This window comes from Perognathus longimembris, chromosome 1 (genome assembly GCF_023159225.1).
Source record: "Perognathus longimembris pacificus isolate PPM17 chromosome 1, ASM2315922v1, whole genome shotgun sequence".
Taxonomy (NCBI): domain Eukaryota; kingdom Metazoa; phylum Chordata; class Mammalia; order Rodentia; family Heteromyidae; genus Perognathus; species Perognathus longimembris.
This window is the reverse complement of record NC_063161.1, coordinates 109,055,751-109,081,724: the sequence shown is the minus strand read 5'-3', so window position 1 is coordinate 109,081,724 and position 25,974 is coordinate 109,055,751. Positions and strand designations below refer to the sequence as shown.

General features: G+C 37.4%; 1 protein-coding gene across 1 annotated transcript in view; it reads right to left on the bottom strand.

Annotated features, from left to right (window-relative positions):
- The window catches only part of Il33 (interleukin 33), a 35,771-nt gene that overhangs the window by 7,427 nt on the left and 2,370 nt on the right, over nucleotides 1-25,974 (bottom strand). The window contains exons 2-3 of the mRNA XM_048346834.1: nucleotides 6,344-6,451; nucleotides 2,622-2,747 (exon numbers count right to left, since the gene is read on the bottom strand). Coding sequence (XP_048202791.1) covers nucleotides 2,622-2,747; nucleotides 6,344-6,440 — 223 coding nt within the window. The 5' untranslated portion in view covers nucleotides 6,441-6,451. The remainder of the gene's footprint in view (nucleotides 1-2,621; nucleotides 2,748-6,343; nucleotides 6,452-25,974) is intronic.

The window sequence follows — 25,974 nt, the reverse complement described above, 5'->3', positions numbered from 1 at the left end:
CTGCATTCACTACTGAAGGATAGCCACTTATTAATTTTAGCATAATTCCAACCATTCTTGAAGTCTGTGTTGTAGAAAATGGGTCCCACATATTTTCAGATATTATTGGTAGTTTAGGAAGAATCACCTTCTCCACAATGGTAGGTAGCAGAGCAACGTCTACACCATCTTTTTCTAGCTTTCCTTCTTCAAAGCCATAAAATAGCAAAGATTCAAACCATAACATGTTCTCAAAGTCATGACATTTTGCCTCAAGAGGAGTCCAGGTTAGGACTGAAGTCTGATGAGGAGATTTAACAACTTTGGCAAACAAAGACCTATTTAAGCATCCTTGTAGGACATATAGTATTTTGAACGCCATGTTTCAATCTGTGATTTAATACAGTTGATGAATACAGTCGAAACTCTCAAGGACATCTTCAAAGATCTTGCTGGACTCTTGAAATGCAATCTTTCTCCAGATTGAAATTAGTAATATCGGTCCATGTAATTAGTGGCACCGTTTCACTGAAACACTCAAGCATATCTTGGACATACCCTCGCATTTCTTGCGAAAATTTATACCGTTCACCAATACCCCCAGAAGACCCTTCTAATCTTTCAATAGCCCTTGTAGAATCCACTCGGCTTTGCAGGTGTTTCTCATGCTGCTGTCGATTTGTTTTGTGCAATTCTTTCATGGAATCCAACCTGTCTTTAAGCTGTTTCTTTACCAAATCAACAGTAATGGGAGTTATCTCATTACCGGGAGTTTTTTTTTTTTTTTTTTTTGGCCAGTCCTGGGCCTTGGACTCAGGGCCTGAGCACTGTCCCTGGCTTCCTTTTGCTCAAGGCTAGCACTCTGCCACTTGAGCCACAGCGCCGCTTCTGGCCGTTTTCTGTATATGTGGTGCTGGGGAATCGAACCTAGGGCCTTGTGTATCCGAGGCAGGCACTCTTGCCACTAGGCTATATCCCCAGCCCATTACCGGGAGTTTTGAAAGGGACTGTGTTATCTGATTTTTGAGATTTCGCATCAGATGATCCATAAGTTGTGTAACTATATGGTATGCCATAGGATGAACCATAAAGCATTGTCTGGTACGTGTTCTGGTAGTACATATTTACTTCATTGGGCTGACTTGCTTGAACCTGAGGGATATTAATTCCTTTTCATATCTGCTCCTGTTCCCAATGGCTGAGCTCTTCGTCTTGTTCTCCAGTGACTAAAGCATCATCATCACTCCCCTCAATACCCATTTCCTCGGCAATTTTTTGTCTTTGTGACTTTTCTTTCACAGAAAAAGACCACACGGCGTTTCTCATCGTCATCTCCATCATCGCTGGCATCATTCTCCTCTTCTCGGACAAGGTGGCCTTTACCTGGCTCATTATCACGAATGAAATCCCCAAGTTCCTGAGCCATTTGACGCTTTTTTCCTTGCTGCATGTATAAATGCTGCATCAGGAATTTCTCCTGGACGGAGAACATTCAAAGAAGACAAAGCATTTGAGAACACGCCGCCAGCCGTGGGCTTTTCATCCTCCTTCTCACTCGCCACGTCCATCTCGTCCTCCCCATGCTCACTGATGACAACGCCATCTTCCTCGTCCAGAGCCTGGTCCATTGTCAACTGATGAGTTGAATTCTGTCTTAATCTTTGATTTTTCAAGATCTCCTTTATATTCTTTCTTGAGCAACTTTACTATCGATTTGCTCTAACTTGATTTCTTTACTTTGAAAACAAACCCCTTCATTTTCTTCCCCCCTCATCCTGGAAGCTCAGCAGGCTGGCCCGGGGCACCTCTTTGTTCTCGCGAGGCCTCTTGCGCGCCAGGGAGTGAGCCCCCCGCCCCGCCCCCAGGCCCAGCAGCAAGTCGCCCGGTCGCCACCTCCAGGGCCCGGGTCTTCACCAGTAGCCGGCGGTGGCAGCAACGATGGTGGGGGCTCCTGCTCCTCCTCGCGCCCCCGCTCCTCCTCCCCCTTCGAGTCGTTCCGCTTGCGCCTGTTCACTCGCCGGGCTTTTCGGAACATCCCCGCGGCTCCTCCCCTTCCCCCCAGGCACAGTGGCTTCATCCCGGATCCCGCACGGAGTCCCGGCAGCGCGGAGCTCGGCAGCGCGGAGCTCGCAGCAGTCCAGCGCCCCCGCGCCCCTGCGGAAGGTGAGGCCGAGTCCAATCCGATACAAAGCCTTTTTGATGATTCTCAGGCAAGGCTACTGTATGCATGCTGATTCATTGGTTCTTGGGCTTTGACCTCCCCAGGTCTGATGGGATCAGCACATCCTGGCACACTTTTGCCAGGGAACAGCACACCAGGAAGGAGAAAACTACTCACCAGGTATCAACACTCAAAATCAACCACTATAAACCATTTAGTTGACTTCCTTTAAGTTAAAAAATCATTTGGAAATATTGTAAACATACCTACATAAAAGTTTGTATCTTCCATTTTCATTCAATAGAACCATCTCTTGAGCTCCTAAAGACTCTATATGCCCCTTTGAAGATGGTTAATAAATAATCATCTTTATTCCTTTCCACAAAGAAAATTTGAGTAAGAAAAAAATTATTTAAGATGTGGTATGTGAAGGCAAACAGATACCAACCATTACTGCAAAAAATCATACAATTTCTCTTACCTGTTTTTTGTGAACACCTTTTGGTACTTTCTTTCCTAAAGTGATAAGCCTTCTTTTCTATTATCAGGCCAGAGCGCAGTTTCATATAGTACACATGGCAAATTTCTTCAGCTTTGTTTTGGGTTTCTAAACAATTGGAAAAAATATGTGACACTGTTTCATCCATTCCATCATTATCTTTTTATAAACAAAAGACCAAGAAAGGATGTATAGATAGATATTTTATCAGAAACTCTTGGGACTAGTTTTGTTTCAAAAAGCAGAGATTTTTAGATTTTAGAACTAATGTAGAGTATATATATATATATATATGTATATATATGTATATATGTTGCATCTTCAGGGACTGGGGGACCATGCCTTCATCAAAAATTAATTAGTGCTTTAGTGAAACAGGAAAGTTTACACAAAGTGAGAGAAAGACTTCATGTTTGTTCAATTTGGAATTTAACAAACAAATGAGTTCAGGAGATATTTTTGCTGCCAAATGAGATGTGAAAATATTTTGATCTTTAGAAGAATTTGGAGTATCAGTTATATTTTTGTACTCTTTTCTGTCTTTATATTCACACCAATGTGGCCTATTTAAGTTCAGTTTGTTATTCCCATGTAAGCATTTCCTGTGGTTCCCTACATTCACAGGATAAAGTGGATGCTCCTTCTTCCACAAGAGATCTTACATGGCTAGATTGATTTCTACTTCACTCTGGACAATGGTCCCTAGGCAGGGATATGGGCACAATGTTTCTATCTTTACTTTTCTTCAGATGAACCACACATGTAGATTCTTATTCTTATTATTATCTTAAAAAAAACAACACACCACCTTTTTGTGCTAATGGGATTTGAATGAAGGGCCCATCCTGATTGCTAGGCAAGCAATCTAGCACCAAGTCACACCCAAAGCTCACATTTTTGCTTGGGTCTAGCTGTGAACTATATAGTTCCCCCTACTTTTTCCTCTTATGGAACTTGAATTTAGAGAAGTGCAGCACCATGCTGGGTCTCACATTTAGATAACTGAGAAATGAGAAGGGAAAAGTTTGGAGAGGGCTTTTTATTGAATTCTGTACATTGTTGGTACCCAAAATAAAATGCCTGGGGGCATAGGTACCTGTAGTGGTCCGGTATTGTTTTGGGCTTTGTGAGCTGTGAATTGTCAAATCCTAGAAAACTAAGGTAGGAGAAGGAATTAAATGTACTGTTTTTGCCTTGTCTTGAACTTCAGGGCAGTTTATTAAAAAAATGTGTGAGATTTCTTGCACTTTGAGTTTTAGGTCATACCTGTCACAACCTGCCTAGCTACTTGCTAGATTTTTCACTAGGAATGTTTAAATACTTGAAGTTTTAGTATTAAACTAAGATCCAGGCATGTTGGTACATACCTATAATCTCAACTACTTGAGAAGTGGCGATAGGAGAATTTTGATGCAAAGCTAGCCTAGGCAAAAACTGAGACTCTATCTTATAAACAAGCTGGGTATGGTGTAATCCTACCTGGGATTACAGCTACCGGAGAGGCCAGAGTAGGGTGGTTACAGCCTGAGATCAGCTTGGGTAAAATAACTTAAAGTTTATCTGAAAAACAAACTAAAAGCAAAGAACTGTGTATATATGGCTCAGGTGATAGAGTATTTACCTAGTAAGGCCCTGATCCTCCAATCCATGAAACCACAAAAGACATTTTATCAGTACTATTGGAAGTTCCTCTTAGATGGCAGTAAAAATAATATGCCATATTCCAGAGCCATATAAATAACTTGGGGATTATCTTTCACTGTCCTCTGAATGGTATAGATAAGCAGTTAGGATCACTGCACCCATAAGGAGTAGTTACTTAAAGTTTGGCATTAGTGCTAGCAACTCTGACTTGCCTATTCCCACATTTTAATATCTGTAAGGCCCCTGTTTTCTGAATATAAGAAAACTCATTCTTGTTGGGAACCTGTGGCCCACACCTGTAATTCTGTTACAGGAAAACAGACAAGAAACCAAGCAGAGAAGGAGAACAGTTTTGTCAGCAGGCCCAGAGGTGTTTCTACTCCAAACTCTGAGCCCTAACTGAAAGAAGTACAATCCTTGTATCAGGAAGTGCACAGTATTTGAGGTGTTCAGGTTTTGGTTTACCCCAATGGTTAGAGTTTCTAAAAAATTACTTGCAAGCTGGTTCTGGCAATATCAAGTTGAGCTAGTTCTGATCATGGTAGGGTTAAGCTACTTCTGATATAATTGATACAGATGTCCTTATCAGTTCCAACTGCTCAGGAGGCTGAGATCGGGAGGATATCCATTTAAAGCCAGCCTGGGCAGACAAATCTGTGAGACTTAATTTCCAGTTAACCAGCAAAAAACTGGAAATGAAGTTCAAGGGGTTGAGTGCCAACCATGAGCAAAGAAGCTAAGCAAGAACATGATGTCTCAAGTTCGAGTCCCAGCACCAGCACAGAAAAAGTGAAAGAGGGAGGGAGGGAGGGAGGGAGGGAGGGAGGGAGGGAATCCCATTCTTTAATAAGAAGGAATATGGGAACATGTAAGTGACTCCCACCCAGTCACTGTTTCTGCTCAGAGCATTTTAAGTCAGCTACAAGTAAAAGGACTATTAAACTATATTTTCTTTTAAACTCAGAAATTAGTTGAATTAGCTTTTTCTCTGCTTATCAAAACAGCATCTAAGCAAGAGCCTCTGGAAGAAGAAGAGGGGACAAAATGACACTTTTAAATACTGCTTTCTTTTCTGGCCTCAAAGATTTTCAAATGGAGGAGAATGAAGGACAAGGATGCACCAGGCTCTACCATGTTCTCATACCTTTCATTTTCTGTCCAATACACCAGAGCTCTGTTAACTCTCTTGTGTTACTGCTCTCATATGAAAAATTATGTTTTTGCAGGATATTTTCATTGGTAGATTTTTAAAAGATAATAGACATAAAAAGTCTTTTCATCTCAGAGCTATAGTTGTTACTCAATTTTATTTCCCTTTCATCTTATTCCAGATTTTAGCATCAGTTCAGTAATTCTGATTTATGTGGGTCCTAGATTATTCAAATATCATCATTGTTCTTTTTTTATCAATAACCACAAGTTAACACAGGGTGAACAAATGTAGCTGTGATACTCACTGGACACTATGTTGAAAATTATCTATACAACTTGAGGGTGGGGATGGGAGGGAAAAACTGGGAGAGAGCAAGGGAATAGGTGACATTGTCCGAAAAGAAGTGTAATCTTTACCCGACTTAACTATAACCTCTCTGTACATCACCTTTATAAAAACAGTAATAATTGTGAAAAAGTAATCACAAGTTAAGGCTATATGCTTGATACATCAAATATTTGTTGAATGAAAGGGCTTAACTGATAATTTTCTTCATTAGGGAAAAGAGTTTAGCAATTTGATGACAGAAAGTGTGGATAGAGCAAAGGGGTTGCAATAAAAACTATTGTTAAATTTATACTGTCCATAGGTTTAAGTTATCTGAGCTGTTATTGTCCTGTGATGAATTAAATAAGCAAAAGTTATATATGTATGAATAGTCTGTTCAAAGGATGCTATATTATATCATTATCAATCACTCTTTTCTAATGTCAGCTTTTGCAGCTTAGTGGCTTTTGCAAGGTAGCATATAATACTGAACATTGGATTTTGATGACATTTTGATATTTAAATTTGATGACAAATTTAAAAGCAGTGTATAAAATATCTAGAAATTCTAATTCCTTACTTCTTAGTTTGCAAGATTTTACCAGGGACTTTTTGGCCAAGCTGTTCAGTTTGGCTGCAGAAATTTTGGAGGTTGTGTACTTCATTTTAGGCTTCATTTCTCAGGTCTCTGTTGGATTAAAATATAATATTAGTTCAAGTTCATCAACTTTGAAAATGAAGAGAAACAATCATGGCTAACTCCATATGAAATTGATCATCTAACAACATAGTAAACATAATATTATTTCAGAAAAAAATTGAACATAGCATTCTGAGTATACATTTATGGAAGAATATAGACATAAGGCGAGAAGGACTGTAAAAAATCTTAAAAATTAAAAAAATTATTATTATAAAGGTGATGTACAGAGGGGTTATAGTTACATAAATCAGGTAAAGTACATTTTTGTTTGGATAATGTCATCCCTTCGCTCATTCTCAGTTTTTCCCTTCCATTCCCATGCCAACAACCCCTCCCTAAACTTTACTTACTAGATTTATTATTAGTGGTAATGCCAATATTGGAATTCTAGGATTTTAAAAAAATGCTGTAGTCCTGAGGAAATAGTTAATGTTGGATAAGCCTCAATGTATGCAAAAAGAGATATAAAAATACAATTAAGGAAGCCAAAGTAAATCTCTGTGATGTTAAATTTGAGTCCATAAAAAATGAATGCCCAGCAATCAATATGTGACTGTATCCTCGTTTCTAAATACTTTTCTACTAAAAAGAATACTGACTTAATATCTGGGAGTGGAAAATAATGGTGAACATGGAATATTCTGTGGTGCCAGAAAATAGTTTTTTCCTAATTAACAAAATTGCATTAAAAGCATATATGTGCTACTACCATGCAGGATTTCTCACTAGCTGTATTTGATACAATATGGCTACCAAAAAGAATAATAATGAAGCTGGACACTGACAGATTATGCTTATAATCCCAGATAATAAGGAGGCTGAGATATGGGTGGGGATCTCTGTTTGAAGCCAGCCAGGGAAGACAAATTCAAGAGTTTTTTTAAAATTTAAAACAAAGTCCATGCTTTTATTATTTAGTTTCTCTATTTACAATGAATCTCAACTATTCTGTGACCCAGACTTTCACAGGCCTTAAAGAAGCACTGCCATGTCTGTTCTTCAATGACTGAACAGGAGGAAACAGAGAGGATAGACAGTGGTGGTCCCTGATCCCTTTAACCTCTCAGTGACCTTTAGAGACTGGCTGCATCTGAAAATCACTGTCAGCTAGTGGGGGCACCAGGAGGAGCAGCTGGGGCAGCCCAGCCTTTCACTTCTTTTTTCCTGTGAAAAACTGTGACTATGACTATGTTATGACTCGTATCACTGTGGAAGGACAACTATAACCTTGTTGACAGTAATAAGTGGCAACATCTTCAGCTGCAGGCTGCTGATGCTGAGAGTGAACTCTGTTCCTTATCCACTGTCACTGCACCTGGATGGGGCCTGGATTCCAAATTGATTGCATGGTAGATCAGGGGCTTAGAAGGTTTTCCTGTTTTTTTGTTGATGCCATGCTAACCCTAATGTCCTGACTGGTTCTGCAAGTGATGGCTACCCTCTCTCCTAGAGAAGCAGATAGGCATAATGGAGACTAGGTCATCTGGATGTCACATCTGGTATCTGGGACCCAAAGCAGCAGGAGCCCCGGGAGCTGAGCAGGGACCCTCATGTTAATGCTGTGCACTGACTGGGACTGACCCCTGCTCAGGGTATGTACAGCCTATGAACAAGTGCTCAGGGCTGGGTGTTGTGCACATGCAAATCAGCAGGGGCTAGGTAGGGATAGGCACAGCTGCAGGGCTGGCCCTTCTCAGTCACTCAGCACAGGCCTTAGGTCCCATTGTGTCCCAGCCAAGGCCAAGGCAGCACTGATTTCTCTGGAGACAGTGGTCAAGAGATTCTTATAAGAAATGAAAGGCAAAGGACTGTTACAGGCTCAAGGCTTTATTGGGGAACAGACATGCCGGGCTGCTCCAAGCAGGCAGCAGCAGTGGACATGTATGGGCAGAATTTAAACAAAATTTTAGGAGATAGTCACATAGATCACACTACATGGCTGTTGGAATTCCAGGGAGAGAGTCAGTTCCAAGACGAAGGTGTTAGGAAGGTGTTCCGTGGACTACAGGAACTGAGGGTAGAGTCACATTCCAAAAAGGAATGTAAGGAGACTGTTGCAACTGGGTCAGGAATTTGTATATCACACCGGGAAAACAACAGCATTAGGAAAATAGAAACTCAACAGATTTTTGTAAACAGATGGGGACACAGGGTGGGGACTTAATTGGCAAGGTGACTCTGAGAACTGAGGGTGTAGGTGACCTTAATGATAACAAAATGGGAGTGCTAACCACTAGAGGAAAACATACGGCAACACTTCGGAAAAACAGACACTTGGCCTAATGAATGCTATCTTGTCCTCATCTCCATCTTGGTGTTTTAATAGATGGTGGGGACTTTGCACTGCAGGTGTGTCAAGGGTCCTTAAGCTCCAGGAAAGTCATTAAGCTCCAGGAAACTCTTCCTCCAGGAAATTCTTGCCCTTGATTGCCCTGTAAACATGCTTTTGCTAGGTTTAGTTCCACATGCCAAACATGTGGTTGTTGACTTTATAAGCTTTGTATTAACTGCATTCAAGAGTGTGAGTTTTGGGGAGACAACACTGCGAGCAGTCCCTCTCACCGGCTTTGTAATGAAGACTCGGATTTGACCTCTCAGAGTGTGGTACTTCTCTGTATCTCACTGTTAGAATTCCAGTACAACAACTTCAAGATATTAACATAAGCAATAACTTTTCCAATAAGGACTAATAGCTCAAGAAATAATATCATGAATTGCATTAAATTTAAGAGCTCCTGCATTCAGTAAATCTTAACCAACTAATTTATCTGATAGATTTAATATCCAGAACATATTTTTGTTGTTGTTGGTCACAAGACTTCAACTCAAGGCCTGAGTGTTGTTCCTGAGCTCTTCTGTTCAAGGCTTTTGTTCTACCACTTTGAGCCACAGCAGCACTTCTGGGTTTTTGGTGGTTAGTTGGACATAAGAGTTTCACGAGCTTTTCTGCCCAAGGTGGTTTTGAACCACGACCTTCAGATCTCAGCCTCTGAGTAGCTAGGATTACAGGTGTCTGAGCCACCAGTGCCTGTCCAGAACATGTTTTTATTTTTTTTTAAGAAACGATAAAGAATTGGACACCAAAAGATCAAATAGCCCAATGTAAATGGGCAAATGAATTGATTCTTTTCAAGTACAAGTGGCCAACAGATACATGAGAAGGAAATGTTCAGTATCTTTAGCCATCAGGGAAATATGCTGAGATTCATCCCAGTTAGAATGGTATCAAGAAAATGAAAAATAAATATTGGGGAGTATAGGGGCAGAGGAGAGGAATAAATATACCCACCAGTATGCATGGTTGGTGGAAATGAAAATAATTAGAAAGTAACTGTAAAACTACCCTATAATCCAACTATGCCACTCCAGAGTATGAATTCAAACAAATCAAAGTCAGCTTAGAAGACAGATAGTGGCATACCTAAGTTTATTGTGGCTCTATTCATAAAGCCAATCACTGTAGATCAGATGCCCATCAATGACGAGTAGTAAATATGTGTGTGTGTATGTGTGCATGTATACCGTATTGTCTTCACCACATATAATATAATGTAATATTATACTATATGTTTACAACTATACATTACAATTTATAATTATATATTATATTTATTACATATTGTATTATATAGTATGTTGTATTATGTATGTTATATACTTGTATTCTGCATTATACTATTATAGAATATGTATAATGTAATTATACTATATAATTATATAATTACATATAATATATAATGTATATGACATGTATTACATATTTATATGTAATATGTAAAATGTATAATTCATTATTATATACTATAAATATATAATATATAATTCATTATTATATTTTATGTATAATTATATAATTTATGTAATATATCAATGCATTGTGTATAATTTTATAATTTATATAATAGATAAATATATGTAATTACACACAACAAATATAACATACATTTATATTATATAACATATTGTATATTTTATATAGCATATATTTATATATTACGTAACCTATATAATTATATAATATACATAATATTATATTATAGATAATACAGTTATAAGAATAATAATATATTGTATACCATATATAACATATACTATATAATATAGTTATATAATTTAATCATATTAATAATACCATAATAATTGTATATTGTATAATTATATTATACACCAAAAAAAGCCAGAAATGTAGGTGTGGTTCAAGTGATGGAGCATTTGACTTGAGGATAAAATGGGAGAGGGCCCAGGAACAGCACCCTGACCCAGAGTTCTAGCCCCCGAATGGGCACACACACACACACACACACACACACACACACACTCATCCAAGAAGCAGTTATGATTTAAATATCATATATAAATTGCATATGAATCAATTCTAACAGGATGAGTAGAGCATTGAACTTTTGAGTTAAAGCATTCATTAGAAGATAAGCTTCTTGTACCTTTATTTTCATCTATACAGTATAGAAATTGAAACTTACAATTATCTTCTCTAGATGGAGCTACAATTCTATGTTGCCTATTTGAAAGCAGTCTCATGAACAAGTTCCTCACAGGTAGTCAGGTGAAGCTCCCCTATTCTGCATCTCCATCTTTCCAAGGGTTGAATGGTATCCCACACACCCTAGTATAAATCCTTTTCCTGATTCTTTTATCCATATCAAGCACATGAAATGCTTGGAAGGCAAGGGCCTTACATAAGAGATAAACATACTGAGACTGGGAAAGATGAAAATCATTGCCTGTCTTAAAAAAAAAAAAAGAAAGTCAACCAGAATTTAGTCTTTTGATTTCCATCCCTCCTTCTTCATCCTGTTACACTCTCCTTCTTCAAAATGTAGGAAAGAATGAGTCAGAACTGGCAATTTAAGTTCAAATACTCAGCCTTTCCTCCATACAAAGCAACTGTTCAACTTCTTTGAAGTAATACATTTCTAAGTATAGTAGGAAAAGCTGAAGAGGTTGCATCTGGGTTAAAGCTACTGAAGACTGCTTTACCACAGTTGAATAGAACATAAGAGATAGAATGGCATATACCAACAATGAAAATTGCTTTGGGCTTAGGCTTTTTAAGTAAGTAGCCATTTACTTTTAATTTTTGAATCTGACCTGTCATAACTACTAGATAAGCTTTGTGGAATATATTGTTAGACTTCCAACCATTAACAACTACAAAGCTAGGAGTGCTATAGGAATACATAATGCCTATAGGAAAGATTTCTCCACTTTTCTTAATGTCTCCCCAACACCAGTCAATTTGTTGAAAATATTGTTTTAAGACTTCCCTTACTCTTTGGCCATGAACCTTTATGTAACAGCTCATATTTGGTTCTGAATAGTTTATTTAAAGCAGAGTTGTACCCACAAATACTAGGTAAATTTCTACATACTATGTAGAAGAGTGGAGTTGCATAAACCTATTATAGTCAAATTTCTAATTACACAGGAAATGGTTTAAATTTTACCCCCTACAAGTAGGTATTGCAGTAACACTAGTAACAAGAAAACTGTATGAACTGTATTTTAAAAACAAAACTATGATTTTTCTTTGTTTTCTCTTTTATCCAAAGTAATAAATGTCCTACCTCTCAAAAATAAATGTATTCATATAACAGTTGCATCTCAGAATAAATCTGTTTTTTTTTTTTTTTTTTTTTTTGGCCAGTCCTGGGCCTTGGACTCAGGGCCTGAGCACTGTCCCTGGCTTCTTCCCGCTCAAGGCTAGCACTCTGCCACTTGAGCCACAGCGCCGCTTCTGGCCGTTTTCTGTATATGTGGTGCTGGGGAATCGAACCTAGGGCCTCGTGTATCCGAGGCAGGCACTCTTGCCACTAGGCTATATCCCCAGCCCAGAATAAATCTGTTTTAATCTATGTCTTAATTTCTCAGATAGCTAGAGCTCACATTAGTAAACATGTTGGCAATCCTTCATTGAAGAATCATAGGTGCCTTTGTTTACCTAACCGTATCCAGTAATAATTTGGCCTTATAACTTTCCCATCCATTATTTCCCCTATGGACTAGTTTGAGAAAACATTTGGAAGAAATTTAAACCAACATTAGCTTGTATGATTGAACAAGATAAGGTGAAAAGTACCATATTTGTCATGCAGTCGTTGACAGAAAGTCAGGATCACTTTCTTGAATTAAAAGTGTAAGCTGGCTGTGCACAGGTGGCTCATGCCTATAATCCTAGCTACTCAGGAGGCTGTGATCTGAGAATTGCAGTTCAAAGCCAGCCCAGATAGGAAAGTCCATGAGACTCTTATCTCCATTTAATCACCAGAAAACCCAATGTGATTCTGTGGCTCAATGTGGTAGAGTACTAGCCTTGAGTGAAAAAGCCAAGGTCCTGAGTTCAAGCCCCATGACATATATATATATATATATGTATGTATAGATATAGATATAGATATGTGTGTATATGTATTGCCATATATATGTACCATATATGGTACATATTATATGTAAGTATATATAATATATGTATATGTATAATCTGTTTTCAAACCCTAGAGTGAAAAAAAGTTCTTTCTTCAAATAACCTACAGATCATTTACTTTACTGTGTATGATGACTATTTTTACCATCTTGGGAGTCTGAAATTTACTCTTTTCTCTTATTTTTTACATCAGAATTTAGGACAATATCAATACTACTGATTTTTTTGCTATTTTTTTTCAGAGTAGCAAATAGCATATATTCTTATATAGTGATAATGATACTCACCTAAATTGTAAATGTTAAGAGATTGATTGCCTCTGATGGTGTAGTTTCCAGTAGTCAGCCCTTGCTAAAGAAATTACAGCCCAATTCAATTTATATATAAATGCTCACACACATTCATTCACAGATTAAGCAATATTAGATGACAGCATTTGATAAAGGAGGTTATTTAAATACAAGTTGTTGAATGAATTGAAATGTTATCTTTTTTTCTTGCAGTCAAATACTAGACAGACATTTCAGATAATTTTACTTATCAGAGATATACTTTAATTTTTAATTAAAACTAATTTCCTTCCCCCTCCCCCCAGAAGACAATTTTTCTTTTTTCTTCAGTCCTTAAGGATCCATCCAGTTCCTTACATGGGTTTTGGTGGGGCCGCACCAGGAGGTCTGAAGCAGGGTTTGGGGTGACGGGTCCCTGTGGTTTTCACGAAATCGATTCCTGACCCCCTTGCTGTGAGTGGCACAACTTATGCAGCAGCAATGGAGCTTTACATAGAGTGTGGGAAGCACACACGCATTGAAGACATTTGCTTCTGAAATGTCCCTGGTGATACAACCTCTGCTGTGTTCTGTTTTTGTTTTTTTTTTTTGGCCAGTCCTGGGCCTTGGACTCAGGGCCTGAGCACTGTCCCTGGCTTCTTTTTGCTCAAGGCTAGCACTCTGCCACTTGAGCCACAGCGCCACTTCTGGCCATTTTCTGTATATGTGGTGCTGGGGAATCGAACCCAGGGCCTCATGTATACGAGGCAAGCTCTCTTGCCACTAGGCCATATCCCCAGCCCCCTCTGCTGTGTTCTGAATGATGAACTTCTTAATGGCCTTGTCCTTGGGGGCTCATTGGCGCAGTTTGGACAGCAAATAGCATGCCCTTTTTAGCATGACCATTGTTTCTTTTTCTTTCTTTCTTTTGTGATCTTGGGCATGATGAATAGAGAGCTTAATTATTAATTTTTATAAAAACCTCTAAGACATGGACTCTTAAGTAGTGCCTTTTCTGGAATGTATAATAGACAAGGGAAAAGATTAACCCTCATTTTTCCTACAGAAGTTAAAAACTTCTTAAGTAACGTTTTTTCTAATTACATGACTATCTGTGCCCTTAGAAAATGTGTAAATGCAAGAGAAGATATAAAAATGGCAAAGAAACACATGAGGAAATGCTCAACATCCCTGGTGGTAAAGGAAATGCAAATAAAAACAACCCTGAGATACCACCTCAACCCAGTTAGAATGGCCTATACTCTGAACTCAGAAAACAACAAATGCTGGAGGGGCTGTGGGGAAAGAGGAACCCTTCTCCATTGTTGGTGGGAGTGCAAATTAGTACAACCACTTTGGAGAACAGTATGGAGGTTTCTCAAAAAGCTCAATATAGACCTACCCTATGACCCGGCCATACCACTCCTAGGCATCTATCCTAAACAGCAAACCCCAAGATATCAAAAAGACATTTGTACTTCCATGTTTATCGTGGCACAATTCACAATAGCCAAAATATGGAAACAACCCAGATGCCCCTTCACAGACGAATGGATCCAAAAAATATGGTACTTATACACAATGGAATACTACATAGCGATTAGGAATGGTGAAATATTGTTATTCGCAGGGAAGTGGTCAGAACTTGAACAAATAATGTTGAGCGAGACAAGCCTAGAACACAGAAAACAAAGGGGCATGATCTCCCTGATATATGACTGTTAACAAAGGGAGACGGAGAGACAGTAGAGACCAAGTCTGTGAATACTGTATATGTTCTTGATACATTGTATATTGTATATATGTCTACCTAACCTAGAGAAGGGATAGAAAAACAGGACGTAAGATATCACAAGAAATGTACACACTGCCCTACTATGTAACTGTACCCTTTTTGCACACCTTGTCAAAAAATTTGTGTTCAATTAATAAACAAATTAAAAAAAAAGAAAATGTGTAAATGATAAGAAAGCACATAAAATGTAAACCTTGGCTTTTTCCCCATATATATTTTAATTAAAAACATAGAAACATACTACAACTACTCTATAAGCTGTTTTTTGCATTTTCAAAAATGAATACTGGAACCAGGTGTCAGTGGCTCACCCCTGTAATCCTAGCTATTCAAGAGGTTGAGAGTAAATGGATCAAGATTTGAAGCCAGCATAAGCAGAAAGTTCATGAGATGCTACCTTGAAAATAACCAGCCAAACCTAGCAGGCAAGAATCCTTGAGCTCTAATTCCAGTACAGCTAAAAATAAAATAAAACAAAAATTATGTAGAGTACAATGATGATTTTCATCACTTGTGAAAGTTAAAATAAGTACGGTGAAATATAAATATAGTTACTTAAAATCAATAAAAAAAATTAAGTGTATCATGAGTATTCCACGTTAGGATTATTCTTTTATAAGTAACTTTGTAAGTATCTTCCAATCACATAAATATATCTAACTAATCTCTTCTTGATTAAGACACTAATTGTTACCAGGTTTTTCTATTTTTCTAGTATTTGTGTTGCAACTAAAAGCACCCTCTCCTCCCCAGTGTGTGTGTGTGTGTGTGTGTGTGTGTGTGTGTGTGTGTGTGTGTAATTGTGTAATTGCCGGATCAAGGGCTAAATGTATATTGTGGTTTGATAGATACTACTCAACTGACTTCCAGAAGTTTGAAAACTGATGAGCTCCCTTTTCCTATCCCCCAAGTAATGGATGCTGTCACTTCTAATGTGTTTACCTTCCTAAAGAATACAAGATATTACATAATTTTTAATTTTATTTTTCAATTGAGCAACTCTTTTTTTCGTTGGTCGTGGGGCTTGAACTCAGGGCCTGGGCACTGTCCTTGAGCTTTTTGCTCAGGGTTAGTGCTCTACCACTTTGAGCCACAGGTCAACTTCCAGTTTTCTGGTGGTTAATTAGAGATAAGAGTCTCCTAGACTTTCATGCCTGGGCTGGTTTTGAACTGAGATCCTCAGATTTCAGCCTCCTAAGTAGCTAGGATTACAAGCATGACCCACCAGCACCTGACTTTATTGAGCAACTTTTAATTAAATATTTATTGCAATTCTATAAATTATTGATTTATGTAATATCTTTGTAAGTTAAGAAGTTAGCTGGATATGGTAGTACATGCTTTTAACCCCAGTATTTGAAAGTCTAAGGGCTTGAGTTCAAGGCCTTCAATCTGGGCTATAAAACAAGACCCTATTAAAAAAAAACAACAGGGCTGGAATATGGCTTATTGGTAGAGTGCTCACCTTGCATGCCTGAAGCCCTGGGTTTGATTCCTCAGCACCACACAAACAGAAAAAGCTGGAAGTGGTGATGTGGCTCAGGCAGGAGTGTTATTCTTTAGCAAAAAGAAGCCAGGGACAGTGCTCAGGCCCTGAGTCCAAGCCCCAGGACTGGCAAAAAAAAACCAACAACAACAAAAAAAAAAACCCCAAAACCCCAAAACAAAGACAAACAAATTTGTGATATGTATTAAATTTTTCCCCAAGGGCACTTATCTTCAGACATGGCACTATCAATGACATCTTGTTTTTATATATATATATGTTTTCAAATACTATGTGAACATTTTAATCAGCATTTTCTTTTAGGACTTCTGGCTAGCTGTGGTGGCACACACCTTTAAATCCAGCGACTTGGGAAGTACCGAGGAGAGAACATGATTTGAGGCCAGCCCAGGCAAAAATTTAGTGAGACCCTACAAAAAAGAGTAAACTATATGGGAGGCAGAAGCAGGAGGATCATAGTCTGAGGTAGCCTCAGGCAAATAATGAGACACCCCCCCCATTAAAAAAAAATAAACTAATGTGAAAAGGGCTCAGGAGGCGTAGTTCAGTGGTAGGCCCTGAGGTTACCCTCTATTAAATAAATAAATAAAGCTTCCAGATATTGTATCTTACTTTAAATGACATTTTGTCCTCCAAGAGTATAAATAAAATTTGCTCTTTTTTTCTAAAACTGTATTAATAGTTTTTATTTGAATGTTTGTTGATACATTATACAACACTACCTCTCTTTGCATATCCTAATGACATTTGTAATCCAATTTAGACTAAGTGAAATCTGACTATATCTTATGTTTGATTCAGTATGCAGAGGCCTATGCAATAAGTAGTTCGAACTTTATCTTGAAGACAAATGAACAACATCATTTGGAGTGTTTTATGAATACAATTTTATGACTGTGAAGCACCATCTGAAGGAAGAAAAAGAAAACAGAGGAAAAGAGACCAGTTGGGCAGCTAGTTAAAATACTCTAGGGAAAAAGTAACGAGAACAGAGCAATGCTTGTGGGACTGGTAAAGAGGGAATGAAGGTAAATAAGCAGAAAGTGGAAAGTAAGTGAGGATTAGACTCTTGCTTACTCCCTCTAGGCTCTGGGTGTGTCTACCACAATGCTCCACATCTCTTGAGGATAGTAGATGTGCCAGCTGTGGACTAGGAAAGAGGAGAAGCAAGCTAGTGCTCCTAGTGGTTGGTGATAGGAATCTCAGATGGAGGAATTTACTGTCAGGGACAAGGAAAGAGTTTGATATGGTGCACAAAATGTTTGAGATCCTTGAGGAACTACTAAGGAAATTTCAGCAGAAAGCTGAAGCTGGGTAACAGGAGGCCAGAACTAGCCATGTGGGCTTGCTCTTTATTTGTGGAGGCAAAATAATTGATGGTGTATGGGTAAGGATGTGGGTTAGATTGGCTAAGTGTGGGCAGTAGGAGAAAGCCATTGAGAGATGGAACTCTTGGTAAGAGAAGAAAAGGAAATGTGAACAAATGTACTCATGATATTCAGTGTACATTATATAACTGAACTATGCAACTTGAGGGTAAGGATGGAGGGGGAAATGGGAGAATGGTGGAAGGGATGACATTGATCAAGATTTATTGTGCTCCTTAACCTGACTTATGGAATTGAAACCTCTTTGTACAACCATGCAACAATAAAATAAATAAACAATGAAAAAGGGAGATGGGGATAAAAGGAGTAAGGAAAATGAAGAATGGAAAAGAGGTCAAATAAGGAAAGCTAAGAGAGGATATGGTCTCGAGAAGCTGAGACAGTAGGTAACAAGAACAATAGAAATCCATTTGGAGTTTAGGGACCTAGGAGAATGGCCTTTACATATGGTGATAATGACAAAATAATGGCAACCAATTGTACAGAATGGAGAAGGAGGGAAGACTTTCCCAAGAAGCATAGTAATGAAAGAAAACCGAATGATATCTTGACAGACTGGTTTGCCACAGAGGTCTTGGGACATGCTTGATGTTATTAAGGCTCAGTTTCTTCATAATAATAAATTTCCTCACAATGACATGAACTGATTGGGTTGTTGTAAAACTTAAATAACATGTGTTTAGTGACAGTATAATATTGTGTTTTATTGGAATATAGAATTCTTGGGCATATTTCAAAGCAAGAAAGATCAAATAAAAAAAGGGAAAATCTACATAACATCGCCAGAAAAGATAGAGGAGAGGTAAGAACAGGTGTGGAAAGGGTAGTTTTGTAAAGATACAAATTTTGTTGTTGTTGTTTGTTTTGTCTTTGTTTTGTTTTCTTGTAGGAGAAGAGGGAAAGGAAGAGTTTGGGAGGAGCTATAAACTTTTAGAGACATGAACCTGAGGATATTGTGAAATGACTTAAATTTTATTAATCATCTGCATTGTAGAAAAAATTAGAGATGAAAAGAACATTGGCTTAAATTTTTGAGAATAAGTGGGAACAAGTCTGAAACAATTCTTTGAAGAATATAAAGAAAGAATTAACTAATGAATAAGGAGTTATTGCTCAGGCAACAGATGGAAAAAATTCTGGAGACAAATGTGCTTGTATTTAATATTACACAATGATGCACTTAAGGTTCCAGAAATGCACACAAAATGGCTAATATGGTAAATCTTATATGTGTCTTTCAAAATTTATTTGAAAAAATGACATAAAATAGAAATGGAGGCTGGGAGTATAACTCATTTGGTAGAGGGTGTACTTAGCAAGCAGGAGATTCTGAGTTTGATCCCCAGTACTTCAAACAAACACAAAAGCAAAAATGGAAGGTTGGATGCAGTGACTTATCCCTGTAATACCAGCTACTTGGGAGACAGAGATCAGGAGGCTTATGGTTTGAAGCCAGCCCAAGCAAAAACGTGAGAGCATGTCCAAAAAATAACTAAATCCAAAGTGTTACAGGTGTGTGTCAGATGCTAGAACATCTACCTAGAAAGCACAAAGGACTGAGTTCAAAACCCATACTGCTCCTCCCCTCCCCTAATAAAAAGAAATGAAAGAACAATGAGAATTAGTAAACAGAATTTCAATGCTCCCTATTTTAGAGAAAGATATTCTAGGGTAATGGTGTTCAAGATGAGGTTTGTGGGGGAGCTGGTGAAGTGTATTAGAGAATCATAAAGGCAAACATTGAAGTCATTAAGGTGACAACTGCAGACACAATATGAACTGAAAAGGAGGTCAGGTTCCCTAGTTGCCAGAAAGGAAAGAAATTAGAAGAGGTAGTTGTGCCCCACTTGAGAAATAGTCATAGAAAAAAAAATAGGCAACCACTGTGGGAAATGGGGACCCAATGAAAACTTTTAGAGACTATGATTAAAATTGAGTCAGAAGAGGTTGTGGCACAATTTGAGAATATGCAAAGGCTTTGCCAAGATATTCACAGGGAAAAAGCAGGTGTCAAGCAATAGTCATCTAGATATGTAAATACGTGTATCTATATTTCTGTGTCACTAGGTTATGAATCACTTCACAAACCTGAGATGCGGGGAGGGGGGAGCGGCAAAAGTCCTTTTGTTAAGTTGCAGTTTAAACTGAGGTGGGGGGTGGGGCAAAAGTCCTTCTGTTAAGTTGCAGTTTGCTTTTAACCTTATATGATTTGCCTTTTTTTTTTTTTTTTTTTTTTTGGTAGTCCTGGAGTTGAGCTCTATACCTGAGCTTCTTTTTGCTCAAGGCTAGCACTCTACCACTTGAGCCACAGTGCCACTTCTGGCCTTTTCTGTTTATGTGGTAGTGAGGAATTGAACCCAGGACTTCATGCATGTTTATACCAGCAAAGGAAATCAATTTGCCAGGGTAAAGAGTTGTGGTATTTTAAAATGTTATCTTGTTTATTTATGAAAGACAGAATTGTTTGTGTGTGCATTTATGTGTGAAAAATGTTCTGCCTCTTTCACTAAACAAATCTAAGGACACTTGGAATTGACAATAATTTAATAAAATCAGATTTCTTATCTAGGAATGAGAACTTACACACTATTACCAACTTTGACTCTGAGACTAATACCCAGATTCAAGAGCCTTAAAGAGATTTGCACAACCTAATATGTGCACATTTCCAAATCTTAACTAGAGTAGTTCCTTCAGCAGTACCCTCACTTAATCATCTAGTTTGCTATTTCTTTTTTTCAAGAGAAGCACGAGATTTTCAGTAGAAGTTTCAGATCTTGAGACTCATCTTCAAAGCAGATCACAATACAGCTCTTTAAATCAATTAACATAGAAGCAAGCTTGCTTCAGTATGACCCATTTCTCAAACATGTAAAACATTAATAAGAAGAAACTTATTCTAGATAGCACAGACAAATATTCAGGGCAGTGAAAGCATACTTATCTTCCATTCCTGATACAGAAGGATTCCACTAGCTGCTTCCTTTTTCTGTGTGTGTGCTGGTACCAGGCTTGAACTCAGGATTTTAGACTTGCACTGAGCTTCTTCACTCAAAGATGGCACTCCACTACTTGAGCCACACTTCTACTTGTGATTTCTTTGGCAAATAATTGGAGATCAGTGTCTCATGGACTTTTCTTCCCTGGCTAGTTTCAAACCTCAATTCTCAGATCTGAGCCTCTTAAGTATTTAGGATTACAGGCACACGGCAATGTTTTAATCCATATCCAACCTGATGGTCTCCTACTGTGCTAAAAGCATTGCAATGATATAGATTCTCTCTATTTTCTAAATATGATCTACTTTAATGTTTTCTTTGTTTTAATGATACAACCTAATATAAAATTTGTTAGATATTATACCTTATACTTCATAGATATTTCTGATTTATGAAACACAAACAAGTAGCATATTCTGGATATTGACTTATAGTACCTTTAGTTCAGTTGTTTGCACATTTTAATATTTAAATAATTATATTATATACATAATATATATTAAAATTAATAAAAGAATATTATATATTGAAGATTATGGTATATCAGGAAATAGAAAAGACTAAAAATCCTTTTTACTAAAACAAAATTTTGAAGACATAATATTCAAAATGCTTTAAAAAATGATAATTGCCAGTAATAGTACTATTGTCATTTTTACTGTTAATTTTTCAAAATGCCAACATAATACTTTAAATTTTGTGTTCATTTGTGTGTGCATGTTTATGGTATTGAACTGAGGACTTTGTCAACATTAGATAAATAATCTACCACTTAAGCTATGCCCCTAACCTTTTGCCTTGTATACTGGCTAGCCTTGAACTCTTGCCCCTGGGTGCCTTTACCTCCTACATAGCTGAGGTTACAGTTATGGACCATCATACTCAGCTACCATTTTAAAAAATATAAAACCGTAAAACACCAGTTGTGTTTGTGTAACAATATATACATACACACATATTTCTAAACGTGTATATACCAACATATAGCATATAATGATATATACACACATATGTGGTTACATAACTGCATACACATATGTATATATATATATATATGTTTGTTTGGCAAACAAACATGATTAGTATCTAAAATTAATATGCATATCATGTATTCAAATAATGCATTAAGTAATCATGGACAGCAATAAAATGAAATGATATGTCAAATCTGAGTCAGGCATACAGTTCATAGCTGCAGTCCTAGCATTTAAGGAGTAAAGCCACTAGGATTGACAATTTGCAGCTAGCCTTCAGCTACATAACAAGATCCTGGATGGCCTGCGCAACATAGAAAGAGCCTGTTGTGTGTGTGTGTGTGAGAGAGAGAGAGACAGACAGACAGACAGAGAGAGATAGAGACAGAGACAGTGACCTTTAAAATCAACTTCATAAAAATCTAAAGAAAGACAAGGAATAATAAACACAAATCCATGCTTATTTCCTCTGAGAGGAGAAAAATTGGACAAGATAATGGCACAGAGGAGCCTTCAAAAGTATTATTAAGGTTTTGTTTTCTGTGCCAAGTACACAAGTATTCATTTTATTGTTTTTCTTTACATCTTATATTTACATATGCATTGTGTATATTAACTTCAACCTATGAAATATCTTATAATTTAAAATCCAGTGAGAAAGAAAATTAAACTTCAGTTAACATTGTATTCATAATCTTATCTTCCAGTAGTTAATCTATCTACCAAGTAACAGAACTGGCAAACTCTCAACATCAACACTTTCAAAATGAAAAAGGATTCCTTGTTGTCTAAATTCAGTGAAACATTTTTAAAATTATAAGATGATTTTATAAGAGACTTTTATAAGAGATTTTATAAGGACTTTCATATGCCTAATTGTGACACTTTGACTCAATAGAATCAAATGCTATAGCCAATTAAAATTACTTAGGCACAACAAGAACAAAATCATAAATCCATAGTGTTATTCAGAAAACAAAAGAACTAAGAATTGCTTTCTGATCAAAATACTACCTTAGGTTACCTGTATTTAGAAGTTAATAGTAAATAGGTTCTAATGGGAAGGTTTTTCCTTGTCAAAGGCTATAGTTACTGCTTAGCATAACTTCTACAGGGGCTTTTTCTCTATATCTGAGGTATATTTATTGAATGGTGGCAGACACACTGATGTTGTAGAACAGATTGTTAAAAGTTCTGTAGAGATCCACATATTTCACAACACTTTTACTGCCCCACCTTCCCAAGTGCTGTCGACAGAGACAAAAGCCAAAAGGAGAGTCCCTCCCAAAGCTGGTATTCAGCTAATAGCTTCATGGACTACACTAGTTGTGTAAGGCTGGTTTCTTCCTTACTGTTGCTCCTGTTATACCAGCTGCTAAGTATTTTGAACATCACACTTGATGAGCCCATGTAATTTTCTTCCACAGCTAAACAGTTGCCTGTTAATGCACAGTATTGTTGCAGCTTGTTTCCCACAAAAGCTATTTCCTATTTCTGGGCTTCTCTAGCTATTCACAAAATTCCCAAAATTGCCTTCATTACCTTTTTGTAGGATTCCTGGTAAGCTCAGTTTTGGTTATTTGGTAACGGGGCTGGCAGCGAAGCTACTAAGGTAAAACTACTCTGTTAAGTAACTCTTTTCTCAAAGAAAGACTCAAAATGTCTATTTTTAAGCTGTTGCATCAGAATGGACATAACTTTAAAGCTTCCAAATGTGAGTCTGCTGTCATGGGTTTGACAGAACTGAGGAAAAAAATCCTTCCACTGAAATATCATGAAGGTATTAATTAGAATAGCCAGATATAGCATAACCTGTCATATTCTGGGCATGGTACCCTCCAAACAGCAAGATAGCTTGTACTCATTTGAGTTAGGAACATCCAGTTTATTATATGGATTAATGACTATATAGTGAAGAGCGTAATTATGTTGTTCCTAGACATACTCAAAAAAAGTATAATGGAGGGCTGGGAATATGGCCTAGTGGTAAAAGTGCTCGCCTTGTATACATGAAGCCCTGGGTTTGATTCCTCAGCACCACACATATAGAAAATGGCCAGAAGGGGCGCTGTGGCTCAAGTGGCAGAGTGCTAGCCTTGAACAAAAAGAAGGCAGGGACAGTGCTCAGGCCCTGAGTCCAAGCCCCAGGACTGGCAAAAAACAAACAAACAAACAAAAAACAAAAAAGAAAGTATACTGGAATTTGAACTCAGGGTCTTTTGTTTATTGGGCGTGTGCTCTACTGCAAAGTCTCACTTCCAGCTCTGTTTTGTTAGCTGGTGATTTTTGAGACAGGGTGTTGCTTGCTGCCTGAGTGCATGTCTAGACTTTGATCTGCCTATTTTAGGCTTCCCACCATAGCTGAGATGACAGATGTGTGCCTCTGTGCCCAACTTCTTCCATTGAGATAGTCCCATAGACCTTTCTGTTTGGGTTCACTGGGACTCATGAGCCTTCCATTCTCAGCCTCTCAGATAGCTAGGATTACAAGCATGAGCCACTGATACCTAGCCCAAAATATACTTTTGAGCAAATCAGTAAAAAAGAAATATGTACATTCTAATTAAAAAATAGTGGTACATACTCATTTAGCCTATAGAAATAAAAATAGTGGTACTTATCCATTCAATGGTACATATCCATGGAGTTTTTTTTTCTTATTGGGGAAAACAAGAAGTTGAAGATTGTCACTAAATTAAATCAGAATGAATGTTGGTACCCATATCTGTGTTGAAATGTTAAAAAAATATTAGGATGAATCATTACTCAAAAAACCTTACATATGAAGTAAGCTATTAACTACTGCTAAAGTATTGTTGAACAAAATTGCTGTAGAATGTAGGTTATCATAATATTTGCATAACATATAATAGTAAAATAAAACCTCAGGGTGGAGGAATTTTGTACTAATAAAATTAGGTTTGAGGATTTATGTTTTGGGATATAAAAGCCCTCTAAATGAAAATGAGTGGGGAAAACCTTATTATGCCTCCTTTACAAAGAAAATATGAATTACTAAATAGCATTTCTTAAATACCTGTCATTGACACGCCAGGAGGCTAAAACATTAAGGTTCAGATTTGAGCACAAAACTATGAAGTTGTTACAGTCTAAGAAAACATAGAGCTTTATTAGGAACACCATATGAATTAACAAGCAAAACATTTTTATTATCTTTTTAGTATATTTTCAGTTATACTGATATCACTAGGAGACATTTGACAGTCTTTTAATGAGGTATTCAAAGGAGAACAATTGCATATATACTCAGTGTTGATTAGCAGTAAAGCACCCAGCCAATTTTGTGAGTAGACACCTTCCTGGTTTATAACAAACAAAGATGGCAAAATAAGTTATATATAGTGGCCAACAGTTAAGCCCTTTCCTTAGACAGCAGAGAATGTATCCCTGTGGAAATAGATGGAAGGTTGTAATGTTTTCTCATTAATATTTTTACAGTTGAACACTATTGGCTGGGCACCAGTGGCTCATGCCTATAATCTTAGTTATGCAGAAGGCTGAGATCTGAGGATGGAGATTTGAAGCCAGTCTAGGCGGACAAGTCTACTAGACTCTCATCTCCAATTAACCAGCAAAAAGCATGAACTGGAAGTATGGCTCTCACTAGTCACAAGCAAAATAAGCCAAGTGAGAGTTCAAGGACCTGAGTTCAAGTTCTAGTACCAGCACAAAAAGAAAATCATGGTAACTCAGAATTTTAAAAAATTGGCTTCCAAAAGAGGATTAGAGATATAACTGTTAAGAGTTGGTTTTGAGTCATGTTTACTACTTAGCCTTTTTACCTTATTGAGACTTGGCCCTGGATTTTAATCTTTAGTCTGAAACTTAATAGTCTGGTTTAGTACACACTTTCCAAGGCTTACTTTCTTCATTTTATAAATAGATAATACTTACCTCATAGAGGTAAAGGAGAAATGGATAATGTGGGATAGATGTTTCAGATTTATTAAATAATCCATGATTAATGACTGCTTCACACTTTCTGTATTGTCACAATGCTTACCTTAAGTAGGGTTTTGTTGTTGTTTGTTTGGTGCTTGTTTTTACACATTGTACACTTTGGGAAGGGAGTGTTGAGAATCAGGAAAGTTAAGTGAGAGCCAAAGTCTCATA